The sequence below is a fragment of the Acanthisitta chloris genome, unplaced genomic scaffold (genome assembly GCF_000695815.1).
Source record: "Acanthisitta chloris isolate BGI_N310 unplaced genomic scaffold, ASM69581v1 scaffold2977, whole genome shotgun sequence".
Lineage (NCBI taxonomy): Eukaryota > Metazoa > Chordata > Aves > Passeriformes > Acanthisittidae > Acanthisitta > Acanthisitta chloris.
In genome coordinates, this window is record NW_008683038.1 from 62,266 (window position 1) to 82,083 (window position 19,818).

A 19,818-nucleotide genomic window follows, 5' to 3' on the forward strand; every position below is an offset into this window, starting at 1 on the left:
CAGTTGGTCTCCTATTATTCTATTCCTGTGGAATGGCTTATCTTGAGTCATTGTTTCCTTAAAGCCTCTTTTTAGACTTAATCAATGTACTCATACAGTGACTACCCTATAATAAGGTCAGCGGTGTTTTTATACATTATTATGGCCCACTCAACATCCATCACAACAGTGAACTTGGGAGATTTCTGTCATTGTAGAGATGGGCCTTCAGCCCACAGCTTCTTGGCTGAACTAAAAAATATCTTCTAGAAAGATACCCAAGGCTTAAATAATTTTTGGAAAATATGATCAAATACTTCATAAAAACAAATGTGTAATGAGGCAAAAAAATATAACCAGAGGAAGATGAAAGACTGGGCAACCTTTTTTCTTCAAGAGATGGAAATATGATATTTGAGACAATAAATAATATTGGAAAACAATTTTGACAACAAAGTAATAAAAAGGATCAGGAAGAATACCCTGGAGATCATCTTAGTTGAATCTGGTTTCAACATCAATTCTTGAGTGCACTAATATTACTCACTCCTGTCCTAAAGCTGCCCCCTCCAAATAAGACACAGCTCTAGGTAACCCCATTAATCCCCCACATCCCCTCTCTGTTGATTAAGTGGCTTAAAGAAGTTTATTTAGTCTCTCCAGCTTTCAAGATGAAAGGCTTTTTCCTCAAATACTCGAGGCTTGTAGATACAGAAGGTTCAAGCTTCATTCCATATGCTAGACTGGAATATTCTTGTCCAAGGACACCCTCAGAATACAATCATCAGTTCACTGAGAAAGAAGTGCTGAAATGAGAAGGACCAGGATGACACTGCTTATAGTGACAGCTCTTCAATTCAGGTCACAGTGTATTGTTCTGGCAATGCAGGCCTTCAAGATAACAAAGAGAAAAAGAGAGGGAGGAAGGCAAAATACAGCAACCTGCTGCTTGGCTTGTCAGCTTCATCCAGAGTAAATGAATGAAGAAGAATCCACCATCAGCCATGGCTAAATGTACTAAGTGGCAGAGCTGGTTAGTATTTCAGTAAAATTAAGGTAATATTCTTGCAACAGGCAAAGAAGATCCCAAAGGTTGTCACAGATTGGAAATGCTCCTTTTTTTCTGCATGGACATTTCTCCAACCTTGTTCTTTCTGGAGCATCTGGCTCCTGAGATGTAAAGCTGGGTTTTGCCATTAAGGTGGTAAGGTGTCCTCAATCTGCTCCAGCAGCCTTGGAAACACAGTGAGAACAAGCATCCCCCTCTCTGAGAGAGGTTCCTTGGGTCATATGAAGGAGGTGAATAACATCTCTGAGAGCCATGAGCTGAAAAGTCCAATCCTAAACTTAATGGCTGAAGTTCAGCTGAACAATGCAGGTCTTGATTCAGATTTCTCATCTGGGGGCTCTGAAGCAAGGAGTCCACACTTGACCCAGCTCTTTCTTGGTGGAAATCCAAAGAAGGCAGGGGGCAGCCACAGCTGCCTACATCAATCATGGAACACCCAGTGGAGCAGGATTCCCAGACACCATTTGCATTTCACAGACTTTTCAGAGTAGACTAAAATATTTTCCTAGGTGGCTAAAAGGGTAGGATGTCTAAAGAAATCTCCAGATTAATAGGAAAAGGACTTGTGGGATTCTAAATTTCTAGGAGAAGGAGGCTTTCTAGATTAGTCTAACCTACACAAAATTGCTAGATCTCTACATCATGGGAAGAAAACTTCCAAAATATTTGTTTCATCCCCTTTTATAAGTTACAAGTAAAGGGGATTACCAATGACATAAGTATACTAATGAGAAGGTTTGCTGAAGTACTATTATGAACAAGTGATAAAGCTAAAACCATTTTGGCTTAAATGTGAAATATTTTAAGTTAAACTCTAGGGTTTGCATCAGGTTGGTGTAGAGCTCCAGCATGAGGGCTTCATCTTGTCTTGAGGTTCCTGGGCAGAGGAAGGAGATCAGTCACCTTCCTTACTGCACATGAATTTCTACATGGGCAAACCTGGGCCATACGCAGCAGTTGGGCCCAGCAAGGAGCTCTCTCATTCAGTGCATAGAAGCAAAAATTTTATCTTGGTGATAAGCTCTGTCATGGCATTTTCAAGCAAAGGCAAGAACATCAAGCTTTCATTAGCTCCTTCAGGAGAGTGCAGCTCTGACTTATACAGGACTGGTACACAGAAATAGGAACTTGCTTTTAGCATTATTTTAACCATGCATTCTTCTGTCAGCAAGTAAGGATCATTAAAGACAATTCTACTGTTCTGCGAGGACAGACTGATACTCCATGCATCTTTTAAGCTTTAATTTCTCTAATCCACCTTCTCACAAACGCTATGAATCTAACTGGCAGGCTTGCAAATTGACTGGACCAAAAAATGGGTAGTCACAGTGTTAATGACAGACTGTATGTATGTGGAACCATATTCAGAAAAAGTGCACTGTGATTACTGACATTTTTACAATTTTACGTTTTGACCAATAAATCTTATAGTGGATAAGTATGGGAATTTGTTCAGGACCCTTCCTATGTTCTTCACTTACAACAGCAATTTTTTTTTGGATGTTCACTGTAACTGATTCCCTGTTTGGCTCTGTAACTCTCTAACACCTTTCTAATTTTTGTTTCTAACTTTTGAAGCTTTTAATGACAGATAAAAACATATGAAATCACTGTGATCGTAACCAGCTTATATATGCAGGAATAATACTCCATTTAAGATTATTTTTGGTATTTAAGTCTGAAAAATGTGAAAGAGGAAATAAAGTGAAATGGAAAATTTAGAGAGAAAACTGTGAATGAAAACTTAGAGTTTGTGAGAACTGTCAATTAGATAATTGGGTTTCCTGATTTTCCAATGAGGAAAGAAGATAACTTTGGCTAAAAGCTCATTTTTTACTTTTTTTTTAGTGGGAAAGTGAAATCTGTAAGGTGACAAATGTCAAATGAAAAATAAGATGATGGTAGAAACAGAAATGATGACTGGCAGAGCTATGAATGTTAAGAAGAAATTTGAATACACTAGTCATTAATTCTTGCAATAGAGTAGCTCATTAGCAGTAAAACTGTTATTGTAGGAATGTTGATGGAAAAAAAGAAGTATAGAAATTAATATTTCTGTTCTGCATTTGAAAAGAAGCAGAACAAGATACTAATTTCTTAAGTTTTAACCACTCTGCTAAGCAGCATTCAGTAAGAGAGAAACTAGGAAAAAATCATCAGATCTCAATATTTTGAATACAAAAGTTCTAAAAACTTTTGCTGGGGATTTTTTTTTGTCCAGGGGAATCAACTTTTAATAATACATTGAATACCAGCAGGATTCAAGAATCCAAACACTGTGCAGGAGTCATGGAGGGCAAGGGGGATAACCCAGTGGACTACAGCAGGTTCCTGTTAATCCCCCACAAGCTAAATGAAAAAATTAATGTGGCATTGCCCTAACTGGGGGTTTTCAAGGACAGTGATACAACTAATGTGCACTGTAGGAACTAAGTTCATTTGTAGGAAATAAGTTCATTTAAACAAACTACAGATGAAAAAGTAAGACTGGATTATAGAAGTAACAAAGCAGATATAATCTATATTAGACATTCTGAAAGGCATTTAACTATCTAAAAGACATTTAATTTCATTTTAATACAAATGAAAGCATCAATACCCACTGTATTCCCTTCCAGCATTACCCATTCAGCGATTTTGTAAATAGAACAGTTCAAATGCATTAAAAACAACTTCTGATGTGCCATATTCCAACAGACTAGGGTATCAGTGCAGCAGTGGTTGCCACATTAGTAGCAAACAAATAGATCTACGCATGACAGCAAAGCATTAATATATGAGAGCTGTATCTGTGACCAGTGGTACCTAGACCCACTGTCTATCCACTTCACATGTGGACCCTCCATATTCCCTACTACATCAGCTGTGGTAAACCTGCAAGTGTATTGAACCATCCCGTCACAGCCCCACATCCTGTAACTGTTCTCCTAGATTCTACTGGTGCAATGCAGGCAGCTGTAGTTACTTGATTTTTGGCTATCATGCAAAGCAAATGCGTTACCGAATTTCTTATCTCCTCAAGGCAAAAGCTAGCTCTGCCTTACTTACCTGTACAGCACCAAGCCCCATTTGCCATCGATGCCTGTTTACAAAGGCATTTTTACACATGCAGATCATCTGCTGGCAGACATTAGAGGTTGAGTAGGTGCAAAGAACAATATTAATTTATGCTAAGTCATGATTACCTGTTCTGAGCTGGGCTCTTCATGCTCCAAAGGCACTAGTTAAGCTCTTCCTTCAGACACACCTTCTCTGCTTTCCTCAGATTTTTGGGAGCTACTCACATAAGCACAGCCAAATGTGGTCACCTTGGCCAAGATACGATCTGCAGCATAGACAGAGAGAGCATCACTCACTTAATGATGTAGGCCTTTCTGTTTCATAAAGCCTTGCCTAAGTGTTCTTGCATGTCTCTACTGGGTGCTGCTCCAGGTAATGTCCTGCCACCTGTGTGAGGGGTGGCATCAGCTCTGCATTTCAGAATGCTCCTTGATGAGAAGCTAATCCAATATGCAGGATACTTTGGTGTGAAATTCCCCACAGGCCCTGAGGAAGTTCTCATGACTACCTCCTAGAATTACTGGGTTGGTTTGGGCTGGGTTTGGTTTGGTTGGTGTTTTGGTTTGTTTTTTTTTTTCATTTCAGCTGCACTGCATGAACACCTGGGCAAACAGTTATGTGCTCAGTCATTGGAATATTGTATTGAGATGTAACTGGTTTATAAATAAATACTAAACCCCTTGTTTATACACACAATGAAATTGTAGCAGTTGCAACTACTCCAGCTGACAACACTAATCAGTCCATTATAATATAAGACACACATAATTTAGGTGGCAGTGATATTTTGTAGCCTCATACACCAACTTTAAAACTTCAGCGGTGACAGATAGAGAACACTATCATCATTTAAAAAAAAGCAGTCTCCAAAGACTTGTGCTCTACTTCAACTCCAATTACCCTCTGGACATAACTATATTTATGAGGTTGATCACAGCCAGAAACTTCAGCCAAAAGTTCTTTCCAAAGCTGTGGATAATGCAATTTCTGCCAAGTATAAGTAAAATCTTTGAAAACACATGCCACAAGGCAGTTATCCTGCAACTACAGTCCTCTCCGTTAAGAGCCCTGAATTGGTTGTTGCAACATCAAAAATGTTGACAGGGCTGCTCTTAAGGATTGTGGATTTTTTAAGAAGTCATTTGCTATGATGTGCTACGAAGTCAAAGCATCTTAGAAAAGTATCTGTAGTTGAAAATCCACTTATGAATAATACAGGCTTTAATGACAGCTAGAAATTTTCTGACATTGGTGCACTCAAGATTACATTCACAATTTATAATGAGAACAAGGAAAGATTGCATTTTTCCTCATGGATGTAGCAAGGTGTTGTTTTATACTGTATGTAGTCACACTAAGTATAAGCATCCTTTGGTCTGATTCATAGAATCAGAATCACAGAATCAACAAGGTTGGAGGAGGCCTCCAAGTCCAAACATTAATCTGCTGCTCCACTGTAAAATTCATCAAACAAAATTCATTAATTCAACATCGAACTCTTGGTAAGTAACCCTGACTGTTATAGAAACAACTCTGTATCTAACGGTACTACAGTCTACTCTGAAATGCCTTTACAGCTCAAAGTTGTCTAATGTGGCTCAAAGTAGAAGGAAGAAAGTCTCTTCTCCACCAGTTTGTGCTGTGAGGTCCATTTGCAACTTAAGCTAGTAGCTCATAAAAGTGTAAGAAAATCTTATGATATCAGAATAAAGACATAGTAATTGAAACTCAAATTCTGTTTTCTGCTTATCTACCAAGTCAACATAGATGAGTGGATATAATTGCCTACAAAACTAAATCCATCACCTATTCAAAAATTATATATCCATTTACATAGTCCAAAAGCATCATGTCAGAGCAATCTGTTTTAAAATCCGAGAGAGTTCTTGAATTCTTACCATGAGTGTGGATATTAGCAGTAGCATCTTATACTCTCTTTGAAGCACTACTGTTACCTGTAACTTTCCATATTGTCTTGATGTTTCTACTAGATTTCAACTGTTTCACTCGAGTGAACATAGACTTCTAAATGAGGCCAGTTTTTCTTTCAACTTCAGTTTTCTGGGTCTCAAATTCCAAGTGAAGATAGTCTAGTAAGCAAACTGTAGATAAGTGGTAATCATTTCTTTACATGAGCAATTCATATTCCATTATGTCCTTATATCAAGATTGGCTTGGCTTTCCAATCTATCACCTCCATAACTTGACAGAAAGTGAATTTTATGTTGCATTAATAACTTTGAGGTATTAGAATGGTGACAGGGCCTTAATTAGTACAAAGGAAGTAAAAGGTTTTCAAATCTTTTGAAAAATTATTTGGGTTTCTTGTTTCCAGATTCTCAAAACTTCCTTTCTCAGTTACCAGAATTTCAAAACTAATCTATTTTTGAACTTTCAAAACATACATTGCTTGGAAACACAGAAACAGATTTTTTTTACTATCTTTTCTTGTCATCCCAAAGTTCACCAAGGCTGAGGTTCACCCAGAGTGATCACCTTTACAAACGGTGCTGCTTTTATTTTCCTTATCAAGAAATTCCAGATCAGTTCTAGTTACTTTGATTTTGCACACTGGATTCTATAATGTGTGTGTCTCATCATGTCCTGTGTCCCCCTCTAAATTTTATCTTCTGTCCATTCTGAGTTTTCTTTTAACTTTTAAATCGAAGTTTTTTTTTCAAAGTCTCTACATTTGTCTGTGTGAGTAACCACAGAACCTAGTCAGAAAATTTTTGGCATGAGATAGAGAAGAGCATCAACTTATTTGTCTCCCTCACATGCTAGCAGTAGTTTCTGTATTAGATATGAAGCTGACATTAGAAAATGAATGTTTCAACCCAATGGGCCTGTATGTGATTACTTGTTTCTAGATCCCAGGAAGGAAACACAGAAAGTGAGCACAGTGATACTAGTTGGCAAATGGTGTGTTGTCAGGGCTCTGGTCTGAGGAGCCAGTTCTTACTCCTGGTCAGCACTCTGGCATCAGAGACCTCACAAGGAAACTTAGAGATCATGTGCAGTGAATTCCTGGGACCTATTGCCAAAAAAAACCCCTATTAACAGAAACATAGGACAATGAGTAACTGGAACCTTTAAGCTGATCAAAGAGAAAGCCAACCATTCCTACCTGGAGTTAGAAACATTCCTCCAGGACTTATATGGTCTTTGTACTCTGACTTTGCAAGAAAACTACCCCTGAATACTGTAGAGATGGCAATGTTGTCAGGAACAATATACCTTCTGTAAAGATTTTTTTAGAGTTTCCTGCAAATTGTGGTCCTCATATGCAGAAAACATATACATTTTCTACATTGCAGCAAGCCAGCTTTCTCTCCACAATTACACCCTTTTCACTGCCAAGGAGAAAGTTAAGCTGCTAACAGTCTGACTGGGGAGACCACAGAGCTATTTGACTCTCATCTTCCTATTTCCTCTATCAGATTTGGCAGCTAGACATGAATTGCATTAAACTTTTCCTGTATCTGCTGACCCAAATGGTTTATTAAGAGAGAATAACTTCATCAGGAAGGACAAAGAGTGACTGACAAAGGAGAAAACAACCCCAAGTTTGACCAAAGATTCTGTCAGTGATACTTGATCCCTGGCTACAAGAAGAGCAATCAACAGCACATTTCATTGAACATTCAGAACCACCAACATAATCCCTCTCTAACTTTTGCTTTCTTAGGGGAGATACGCATTCACAAAATCCTGTCAGTGGGTGACTGAAATACTTCTTACCAAGGTCCGATGCAACATAAAGCACATCTCTGCAACATTCAACCCCCAGTTGAGATGAGAGGGCTCTCTGTGCTCGGGTTGGAAGTTTCTTTTGCATCTAGTCTGCAGCCTCCAACTTGTTCTCATCCTTGCCCTCACCAACTCTGGTAGCTCTGTCTCTTGTTTTTAATCTATCCTAAGGGTACAAATGTTACTTGAAGGAGCTGTAAGGCTACTTGGTGTGCAGAAAAGGGAAGAGCATCCTTAAGCAAGGAGAATTGCTAGCCATTTCTGTGCCCACTGCTGCTTCTATATAAGATAACAACAGGAGTCACAGGCCACAAAGCTAATGATGTTCACCCCAGCAAGAGTTCTGTACACTGATACCAGAGGCTAAGGAATACAAGCTGCTTCTGACACAGACAGAGGTGCAACACCAGCTGAACCACAACTTATCCCCTGTACCCTAGTCAGGATTTTACTGGAGCCCAGCAAGAGGTGATGATGCCCTTTCTGCCACACATGGAAGTAATTTGTGATTGTATGAAGGCAGTGAGGCCCAGAATGGCTCCTTTCTGTGACTCGTCTCATTTATGTTGTACTCATAGTTTTGGTGCTCACTACAAGAAAGAAATCTTGGAAATTATCAAATTGCAATTTTCTTTCTGCAATTATCTTGCTTAAGGCAAACCCACTTCACATTCAGGAAATGTGTGATGTCCCCTTCCTTATCCTCTCTGTACACACTGTCCTTCTCTCTCTATAGTGACACAGGTCATAATCTATCCCCTTCTTGGTTTTATGTAGTTTAATACTCAATTTATCATTGCTTCTGGGCTTCATTTAGTCTAACACTTGAAGTGCTGCTGCTAAAATGATCTCTGCACTTTTCATTGCTGGGTTCATCTGCATATCAAAATAAGAATCTTGTCTTTGTCATTAAGGTTTTCCCTTGTTTATTCTTACCCTATTTGGGTGTTGATGTTACTTTCCTTTCTGTTACCTTCTGCCCTGGTGCCCTTTCTGCAGTGGGGAGCTCTCTCTGATGAGTCTGAGTATTCACATGTGCCTAAGTGCTCCCCCTTACCGGAACCTTATGAGCTTATGATGTCTAAACATGTAGGAAGTTGTGATTGTAGAAGTGAACACTAAGAAAGTGTAAGAAACAGGTAACAAATGATCATTCTTCAGGAAATCCATATCCTAGGCTACTAGGTCTTCTGCCTTGTTGTTTGTAGAGCTCATGCTTTGAAAGATACAAAGAGCCATAAGCCTTGCTGCTTTCTGACACTGTCAATCTCCCATACCAATAAATACTTTGCAGAAGTTAAACTACTCATATAACCATCTCATGTTCAGAAGTCAAAATAGCAAGTTACCAGATTAAAGAATTCACTTACAATGTTCCATAAGCATAAATATGAACACAGATGCAGTTCCTGCGAACAATTTCTATAATGTTCTTGAGAGTTATTTGAAAATGTCAATATTTATCTTTTACATACCTTAATGTAAGGCCACTCTCAGATTAACTAATAACAAGTAATCAGAACTCTCTGAATACCCTGATTACATTTAAAAATATTTATAGAATAATATCAAATAATAAGCAATTAACACATCATTCTGTATGCCAACTAACTCATTCCCATCACAGGAAAGTACAAAACCTCTAAAAATAGTGTAGTTAACATTGCATGGAGGATGCAGGTTTGGAGAAGAAACTATTACATTAAGCAAGATTGCATGGCAAGAAACTTCTTACAGTTCTTGAGACCAGCCTTAAACTTAAATTTACTAGTTTCTAGTAACCTGTCTACCGGTGTCTGTCTGTATAGACATGGTAAAGAATTTTGCATCAGTGATAGATTTTCTGCTAAAATTTAATTTTCCTATTTAATGGTTGTCATGTTTCATAGTAAAAAAAAAAAATTAAAAAATTGCAATTGAATGCTTCACGTTGTTTTGTTTTCAGACTTTGTAGTGTTTTGGATTCTAAAAAGATGCAGAATTTCCAGACTATATAATTTTGGATTCTAACAGCATTTCATCCCACGTGCTTGTAATCTGAACACATTTGAGATAATTTCTCTGGAAGTAAGTATTCACTCTTGGTTTTCAGGCTATGGTGTGCTATCTGTTCTTAAAAGAGAATTCCCCAGTGTTTAAAAGATTTAGGGCCTTTTTTTTTCAGAGAAGAAATTCCATTTTTGATCAAGTTTAGCATGCTAATAATTATCTTTGGGGGCTTGATTCAACCTTGCTGAAGTTCATCAGGCTCTTTTCCACTGCTCACAGAGCCAATGGCATCAAATTTTCATTTAGCTTTGGTCACTACTGCCTGATTTTCAATATACTTTTTTATCATTTTACTCAAAGCTAGTTTTATTTAGATCATCACTGTTAACACTGTGATTATTTAGATTTTTATTTATTAACCTGCACAGCTATTGTTCCTTACAATTAATGCAGTATACCTGGGAGATGTTCCAGACAAACCTATGTGAAGGGACTCTAGTTTGCATTCAAATAGGTATCGACATTTTGCAAGAAGAGGTTTCTTTCATTCTTGACTTTGCTATGAGGTCAATAATTTTCCGTAAGTTTATGTGGGGAAAAAGTTTGTTGAAATGATATCCAAGGCCTCTTTTTAGCAATAATTTTCCTTTGCTATATCTTGCCAAGATCATTTAAGCCTCACAGTGCATATTTATAGGAAGCTTGGACAAAGATGGAAGGAGGATTCATTTTTGTGAGCTTTCGTTCAAGAGTCTCAATATTTCACTGCTTTATTAAAAAGGAGAATTTTCACCCTGCTGTAGCTTTCGGTTACCTGTGAGAAATGTGTTTTCACAAGTTATTCCAAGGTTTATAGTACAAACCTTTATATCCAACATGCAGTCATGGCATGTGTCTTTGCAGTGATGGATACAACCCAGAGCTTTTGCCACCTGTTGGCATCTGAGCCCTGCCTGGCTCTGGAAGGGCTTCGTGCTCTCTGTACCAGGGGTAAGATTTCAAACCACTGCTGTTAAGCAAATGCAGAGCTCTTCCAAGACAGGCTTGGCTAATGTTGCCTTGAGATGGAACCAGTAGAGTGTTTACTGGAGGCTATGACATGGCTTTGACCTCACCTTTGCCTTCAAGTCTGTCCAGTTTCAAGTGCTGTGGATTTCACTAGTATTTTCTTTTTATTTGTTTCTTGTTAACTGCTGTTCTTCTTGTATTACTTTAAGTATGGAACAAACAAAGGAAAATACAAGTAAAAGTCAAGAGTAGTCATTTTGTCTGCTGTCTAGGCAGAGAGATCTGAAAACTCACCAAGAGAGGGCTATAAACTTATTTGCAAGATTTTGGCATATGCTAAAAGTATTTCTGCTCATTATAACAGAAAAAAATGGAGCAGGATGTGCCTGGGGGTCCTGTGAGTCCTACCTGGGACACAGAAAGGGTCTCACACTCCCCAGTACTGATACACATCTTCTGTACATTGACATGCTCCATGGTGTTTTCCAGATGAATAACAAATTAAAGGCTCTGGACTTGGCTCAAGCAAGAGAGCAACATGGTGGAGCAGTGGGAGAGAGGTGAATGCTGAAGAAAAGAACTGGACTCTAATTCCTGGAAACTGAAAAATCGGTATTTTTGAGCAGAATACCTCCACAGATGGGTGAGCCCTGCTTCTGCTCAAAAATCACTCAGGAAAAGCTGTGAAGAGAGGCCCTCATTGGCATGACACTTCACACAGGCTGTATTCTTTTTGGGATTTCTCAGCAGAGGTCCGGCTCATCAGATAGTTGCCTAATGGAGTACAGACGTCATTCTTAATTTCCTGCAAAGAAACTCGCAAGAGGTAAAGCTTTGAGAACAGCCTTCTCCCTTTCCAAACTGCATTCCCATCAGAAAACTTGGAGAAGTTATAATAGGAGAAAAAGTTTTTTCTTTAGTTGTGTGTTCTCAAACTGTTCTGAAGGGTCTATAAACCAGGGCATGCAGCTGTGCAATGGATAATCTGCATTCTTACTCGTTCCCTGACTACAGGCCAGAGGCTTCTCTGTGACAACATATGAGTTCTGCCTGGGCACCAGGTCTGAAAAATATATGTACGCATTGTCATTGCACATCTGGAATTTAGAACTGCTAATGGATATGCTGTGATAGAAAAGAAAAGTGTCTCGCCAATAAACTTGGTTTATATATTTATTTTAAAAAGCATTACCACATTTCTGGCTAGTAGCCTTTCATCCTCTAGACTTTACACCAGTGCATCTGGAATGCTAAGCAGCTTTTTCAGAGATGCAGCCATATCCCAAAAGGCACCTTTTTTATTTGAAATAACTTTAAAAACTAATTAAAAAGGAGGAACGTGGTGTTTTTCCCCTATGAAGGCTTACATACCTAGCCCTTTATATCAGCTCCTACAATCTCAGCAGCCACAGGTGAAAATTCTCTCTCAGACTCTCCATCAATCTACTTTATCTTCCACGGTGCCGCTATAAACATGTGCAGCTGTCTTTGAATAATGTGTTTTGACCTTATTACGTGTCCAACTTAAAAGAGCAATTACTTGTGAGCGGCTTTTTGCAGGACTAGCAGTGGAAATCTGAGCATTTGGAGTTTTTGCATGTCACTTTGAATCCCCATGTCACTGTGGCCATTGAACCTGCAGGCAGAACAGATGCAAGAGTCCCTGTGCTACAGTTCACCCTCTGTAGAGTCAGAGATGCCTTGTTTGTCAACTCAGTCTCTCTCAAGTGCTGGGAAATAGCAGTAAAAGAATGATTCAACACCAGCAAACAGAGAAAATTGCAAGATCACTGCCTGTCCAGGCACACTTATAGGTGGCCACCAGAAAATTACATTCCATGGTGATACATGGAATGTATTTCAGCCAAGTTAAAAGCATGTCTCATTTACTGGCCACCTTTACAGCTATGAAGCCCTGGCAGGCATCGTGTTTCACATCTTGATGCAGAAGCAATCTGCAGTGCTCCCCACAGACAGGTAGTCTTTCATTTTATTTATGTTTGCTTCTATAAATCTCATACCTTTATGCTATGTGCTCTGTGCACAGAGGATTTTTTAGGCAGGAGCCAACTCCAATGTGATGGGAGAAGGCAGCGACCATGTATGTTTAGTGAGGATTTGTAGGGCTGAATTGCTAAAAGCCTTGAGAACCAGAGACATATTTTCATTTTCTTCGCTCAAGACCAGGAATTAGGCTCAAACTGTGAAACTAGGAGTAAAAGATCAGCTCCTTATGATCAGACCACCCAGATGGTCTAATGGCAGCTGTTTTGATGTCCACATGATGGCTTTGCAGGTACTTAGAGGATACAAGTAAAACAAACTATGACCTCCCTTCCCACCCACTTCCCACCCAAGCTCCCATGATTGGCTTCATCAACACAATTAGAACCAGCCCAGTCAGTGCTTTATAAAGCTTTATTGCAAGATGTGTTTACATAACGCTGTAGAGGTGAGCTTTTTAACTACTTATATCAAGAAATTTTGGACACAGGTCTGTGGTCAGTTTTCCATATTGACCCTGCATGGCACAGAAAACAAAAAAACAACCAAAAAAGTATGATTGGATCTTTCCAGACAGTAAAGTGGGGAGAGTGGGGGGAGAAGAGGCAGATGAGGGGCGAGTTAAAAAGAAAATCCCCCCTGGTTTATATTAAATGTGACACAGCTTCTGTAGGATCAATACAAATGGTAGGTGAGCTTTGTGTATAATAAATCTTAAAAGAGTAATTCAAGTTCTTTATGAAATAAAACAGAAACAAAAATGCAGTTTCATGGACAATTAAATTTAACATAAAACGAATTCACCTAAAATGAGGAAACAACAAACAAACCCAAAAAACTCAACCAAAAGGACCTGTAGATATTATCTCTGACCATGCATGGCTTGTTTTTTAAATTACAATTCACAGAATAACACTGCTGGAAGCCTATTTTACACTATGCTACACAGAACATGAAAAAAACATGAGTAGTGACATTTACACAATTTTACAGTATTTCTCCTTTGTCTAAGAAACACGTCCTTTTCTACTTTACATTTTTTTACAATTCCCAGCTCACAAGAAAAGGACACTATACGGGCAAAGACAGTCTTTAAAAAGGAGAAATGCACCCAATGCTACAAATAAACCTTTTCTTTCACAGAAGCCTCTGTATTAGATAGTGATTAAACAAAATATATTTCTATCTGCCACTCAATGTGAAATGGACTAATTAGAAATAATTTTAATTTTTTTTTTAATTTTTTCTGTGTAAACATAAAACTATACAACATCTCTGAAACTCCTTGCATTACTTTCTATGTAACTATTAAACTGCCAAAAATTTCTTGAGATCACATCTGAAATGCCAATTGAGCCAGTTGCAGCCCTAGTTGAAGCAAAGGATGATGGGCCTTACGTGTTGTTCAAGTGTTTGCAAACGATTTTCAACAGTTGCCTATAACCAAAACTTTTCTCTTTCAAAAACACTTCTTTTTTTTTTTTTTCCTTTCAGAGTCTGTAAGTACCTGGCAGTTTTTCCTGCAGAGAAACATCAACAGCCACAGCCCTTGCAGCTTTGACAAGTGCTTCTTGCCTCCCGATTCTGGAAGTGCAGAGCCACCATCCAAACGTGGCACAGGGTCAGGCTCCCTGACAATGCACACACACACAGCCTCCCCCAAAGGCAACGAGAGGATCAGAACATATGCTGTGAGCCTACAGGAATGCAAAAGAGAGGAGTATGCTCCTGCTTTTCACTAACACCATGTCCCTGTGCATCCTTTAGATGGAGGCAGGCAGTGTGTACACCTGCCTAAGAGTTGCAGTGGAAGGATGAAGGATGTGAAACTGGTAGGCACCACCTTGTCCCCATTTCATCTCTGTGAAATCAAAGCATTGTAATAACCACAACTGCACAGTGTTCTTGAATCTGGACTACTACCATCAGCCAAATGGCTTCTAAAGCATTTTGGACAGCCACTTGTTAACTCCACTGGGAAGGTTGCTATAGGGCAGGAACCATTTACTGCACCTATGGCGACATTGTGCCCCTTGGGGTTGCAGCAGATGTCACAGTCCTCAAATGTGACTTCTCAATGGCTTTTAGTGTTGGTCAGAGTATTTTTAGAGCACAGGACACGGGGATTTATGGTGCTGTTCTGCAGAAACTTGCAGGAAGCCCTTGATGTTCACTCACATCAAGACTCTGACTCCAAATTTCTGTTAAATCAGGATGTTAATCCTTATCTTGATATTCACATGTGGCTTTCTATTAAGCTAAAGCCAAAGTCTTGTTTATCTACAAATCTGATGCCTTACTTTGCTGACAGAGTCAATCACTGCAGAGATTTACAATAAAAGGGGGTCAAAAGAGAAAAAGAAATGCATTTGGAAATCTGCTTTTGACGGTGCTTCCAGTGTTTATGAGAGCAAGAAAGACCCTCATCAAACCATTTTTTTTGGTTGATTTTGGATTATAGACAGGGATCTATTAAACAGAAGGGTCACATGGAGCAGCCAAGGGGCTATAAAACATCTGGAATCCATGAGCCTGGTGCCGAGCCTTACTGAAAGGTGAAGAGTGATGAATTTAATTTTTGTGAGGGATCTTTCATTCTCGATTGTGGCACACAGGCATTCCCTGGGGTTGTTTCTTCACTGCAGCCACATAACTGCTACTGAAAGTTATCCCTCGGTTGGGAATGAGGGAATACAAAGTATTTGTATGAAGTCTGAGTTTAAACACCAAGCAAGATGAAAGGAAATTAAGATAGCTTCCCTTTGGCAGCCATTTCGTATGCTAACGTTTACCTCAGCATCCAGATCAGGAAGGCATTATGGTTGCAGATGGACAGACAAGTTATTGGCAGCAGATGGGTGCTGAAATGAACACCAGCAGTGACTCTGAGAGCTTGGTGGAGATACAAAACTCTGGGCACTACATTTGCAGCTGACTCTTCCCTTTCCCATGGTACCAGAGGTAGTTATTATGGCTGCAAGTGTTTAAGAACAGCCTTCATGGATCTCTAAGTCAGAAACAGGAACATATGTTGCTACATTGTGTATATCCAGGACTTTTATATTTGACACAAACCAATCCATATCTCACACATGGTTTAAAAGAAGTGTTACACCCTTATGGTGGGCTCTTTGATGATGGAGGGACAGGCAGCAGCTCAAAACCCAAAGGTTACAACCTCATTAGACAGTGCGAGAAATGCAGATATAATGATTTCCTCCATTTCATCTGGAATCCACTAGTTAGATGAAGGGGAGCAATGTTATTCCCACAGTCAGGACATGTTAGCAGACTCTGGAGGAAATACTGCCACCTTACAGACAGCACATAAGACCACTGACCATTTTTACCAGGAACTGAAATGAAAATCTTTTCTGCAGTTATTGCATTGTTACTGTGTTTGTTGATCTAGCTGCAGTAAACATTGAGGACAGTGGAATTAATCTGACTGTATACTACTGTATAAACAAGACCAAGTTATTCTTCAGAAAAATTGGTATCCGCTTTCCAGATAGAGAGCATGAATGGAAAAACAAACAATGGAAAAACAGACAAGGAAGAACATGCTTCACATGTAAGACACTTGCATCCAGAGAATCTGAAAGAAACCAGCTTTTTTTTTTTCCTGAACTTAATCTAACCCCATTCCCCATATTTAACGTTCTCCTCGATAAGGAGCATATAAAGTTTTGCACAATTCTTGGGAAATACATAAGCCCAACTATTAGTAATTCATCAGCTATGTTACGTTTCTGAGACAGATGCTGTACTATGTCTAAATGAGATGCAAATTTGTTCCCTGTTAGCAAGTGGTCACCAACAGCCATCTATTTTGCACATTCAGCATATTTTAATTAAAATAGTCAGTTTAAAAACTTGTTCAATTTTCTCCCTCCAATCCAATATAGGACCTCTGTCAGTATAAATGCATTTTGTTGCATTTTTGCTTCTTTTATCACTTAGCAAGTAGCACAGTTCAACATAACCATTACATTCAGGGTGTCTTCCTCTTCTTTCAGACTTCAAAGACCTCCACTAACCTCCATTACCTTCATTTCTTTGTTTTAAGCATCCTTAAGAGAGATTTTAAGAGTCCATAATGGTGAGCAGCACATAAAGATCCACTTTAAAATCCAGATGCTCATAGTTCTTGCTTATTTTACAGTGAAATTAGTTATATGCCACTTCTCTTTCCTAACCAGCTTCCTCCTTTCCATAGCTTTCAAACATATTTTATTAATTACCCAACTACTGCCTTCTGCCTACTTGTAAAATTGATTTTTAAGGAGTTGAGGGGAAAACCACATCAAACTCAATGCTGTCCTTAAGAACCTTTGTTCACTAGTGACTTTTTAGTCCATAAAGATCCAAGGCATTGGCAGATGAAGAATGAAATGTTACAGTCAAGAAGGTCAAGGACAGCAGATCTCATTGCAGTGTTGTCAGCTACCTGGTTCTCTCATCACTTGGATGCTGTTCTCAGTGTGATGTGATAGGTGAACAAAGTTTCAAAGGTTTATGGTGTTGGTTCAACTATCCTGAACAATCTTCAGCAATTATCCTGTCCTTAATGAGAGCAGACTAGAATAACTTGAAGTACCTGTCCTAGTTTGGGTGCCAGAAGCAGTATAGCTATGGCATTAGGAGCCCAGCATAGACTATTATTTAACTCTATTTTCCAAGTGTGCTTTGCAGACAAAATCAAACCCTGTTACCATGACTAAATTGCTGCAGTTCCCCAGTTAACTAGCTTGAAGGAAGCCTCAGCTGGTGCTGCTGTGCAGACACACCCTTAATCTTAGAGGCTAAGGCAATGGAAAGAGACAATCTTGTGCATCCTTGAGGATCAGTTGGCCATATACAGACTTTGGCTTGAAAAGTTCCCTTTTATGTTATCGTTGTTTGCAGTTCTCTTCAAAATAATTCAGCACTGTCTGGGGTGACTGTGTTCAATTCATCTTCACTGCTGTATATGTCCTCCACTTAAAGGCAGATGAGTTGACTAAAGGTTCTTTGAACATGCTGAGAGCAGTTATAAAAGTCAGTTACAAAACAGTGAGATAAGGGCAAATACATTGGAGTTGTTTAGTGTGGTACCCACTCCACTTGTATCAAGGATAATAACAAAAAACCCAGTAAAGAACAGCAAAAACACAGCAGGCTTTTAGCAGGGCCATTTCATATTTAGATCCATTAATTTGAAACAAAATCACCACCACATTAACTTGCAGCAGAGAAAAGCAGCATGAAGGGCACAGGCAAGTGAACAGAACTTCTTGATCTTAGCATCCAAATGCATTTATCGAGTATGTAAAACTGTTGACATAGATCTCTCTGAAACTGTACAAATGCACAGTACAGCCATAGCTCAACAAGAAGGAGGAATTGCATTCCCTCCTCTGTGTGCATGCTGCTATGTACAGTATGAGTGTGTATTAATACACATTAATTCAGGATCCTAAACTTTCCACTTGTATCGCAGGCCATCTCCTGCCCCACAGGCTGAATCCCACTGAACAACACTGAGTTCCTACAAAATGACATTCTTTTCCTCCTGTCCAGGTGGAACAGTAAGGCCCCAGAGTGAAAATCATGGTCCAGCTAGCTTCAGCAAGAGCATGATTTCACACCATGACTGTATGTGTATAGGTACACGCACACATGGCCACACATTCATTCTGTACATATACAAAGGTACACATACATTTTTACATTCTTTGGTGGCAAAATAATTAAAAAAACCCAACAAACCACAGGGCTGCACAGACTGTGCATCTTTGCTTAGTGAATCTGCTTCAGGAAAACTTGGGTTGCTGTAACAGGAGTTATTTTGCCTCTTTAAGGACTATTCCCTGCATTGGCGAAATGCCATACATTTACAATGACTAAAACAGGGCACAAGGAAAGCCAACATAAACACAGCTCACATAATGACAGGTAACTCAGAGAGAGCCCCTTCCTACCCACACCAACACACCATGAGAAGAAGCCATATGCTTTCACCTCAAATGCTTCCTCAGTTACTGTCTGGATGTTGTGCTGAGCTGTGGCACACCCTTCTTCTGCCCTGGCTTGTGGGGTTTTGCTTTTTGTTGCTTATTAAAATTGAACTAACAGAGGACGGGATGTTGGGAGCAGCAGAGGAGGCTGGCAGTTCAATGCCACACCAAAGGGTTGTCAGCCTGTGTGCTTCAGATGAACGGCTCTTCTTGTCGCCACCTCTGGGACGTCAAACCTGCATCTCAGAGGTGCTGATGAGGCCCAGTGCTTTGGCTTCTTCTGGTGTGAGTCCACTCTTTAGCGTCCTTCTCACTGGTCATGAATTCCAATAGCAGGCAAAAAAACCCAAAACAAAACCAAAGAAAATGCAAACAATTAGAATCGATAATTACACAGGACTTTCAGCTGCAAAAAACCCTGTTAGCATGCAAACTGATTCAAATCAAAAGTTGCTATGTAGTCAGGGCCTCAAGTTCAGAAACACTGAGTAATGCCCTATGGCAAATTCATGGGAGCACCAAGTTCTCAGCAACTCCAGTCTGGCAAAAAGACATTTGTCATTTGACATTTAGTTAACACAAATTTTTAAGGAAAAATACCACAGCATTTTAAGATTATTTTTTTCTCTGATATTGTATCAGTTTGATACAAATCAGTTCATTTTCAGTCCATAGAAGGCATCATCTGCCCTATTATGTTATAGTTTCATAAGGATTTTTAAAAAGAGCTTTGGGATCTTCATAGGGCTCCACTGAATTTATAACTATTAAATCCTATGAGACCCATTAAATGTGTAAAAAAACCTCAGAAAGTTAAAAGATTAAAATCATGACTACTTTATAGTTGATCCAAGTCATTAAAACTACTGTTTTCATACACATTCCCCTTTCTTCTTCTGATCCCCCATCCTAGCACCATTTGCGTTGTCTTTGCCATTAGTAGTCTACAGCATTTTAGTT

General features: G+C 39.2%; 1 protein-coding gene across 1 annotated transcript in view; it reads right to left on the minus strand.

The window, feature by feature from the left end:
* Positions 1-18,394: 18,394 nt before the first annotated feature.
* FHOD3 (formin homology 2 domain containing 3) overlaps positions 18,395-19,818 on the minus strand; it is a 122,919-nt gene continuing 121,495 nt past the window's right edge. The window contains exon 23 of the mRNA XM_009078745.1: positions 18,395-19,171. Within this exon, the coding sequence (XP_009076993.1) occupies positions 19,089-19,171 (83 nt within the window). The 3' untranslated portion in view covers positions 18,395-19,088. The remainder of the gene's footprint in view (positions 19,172-19,818) is intronic.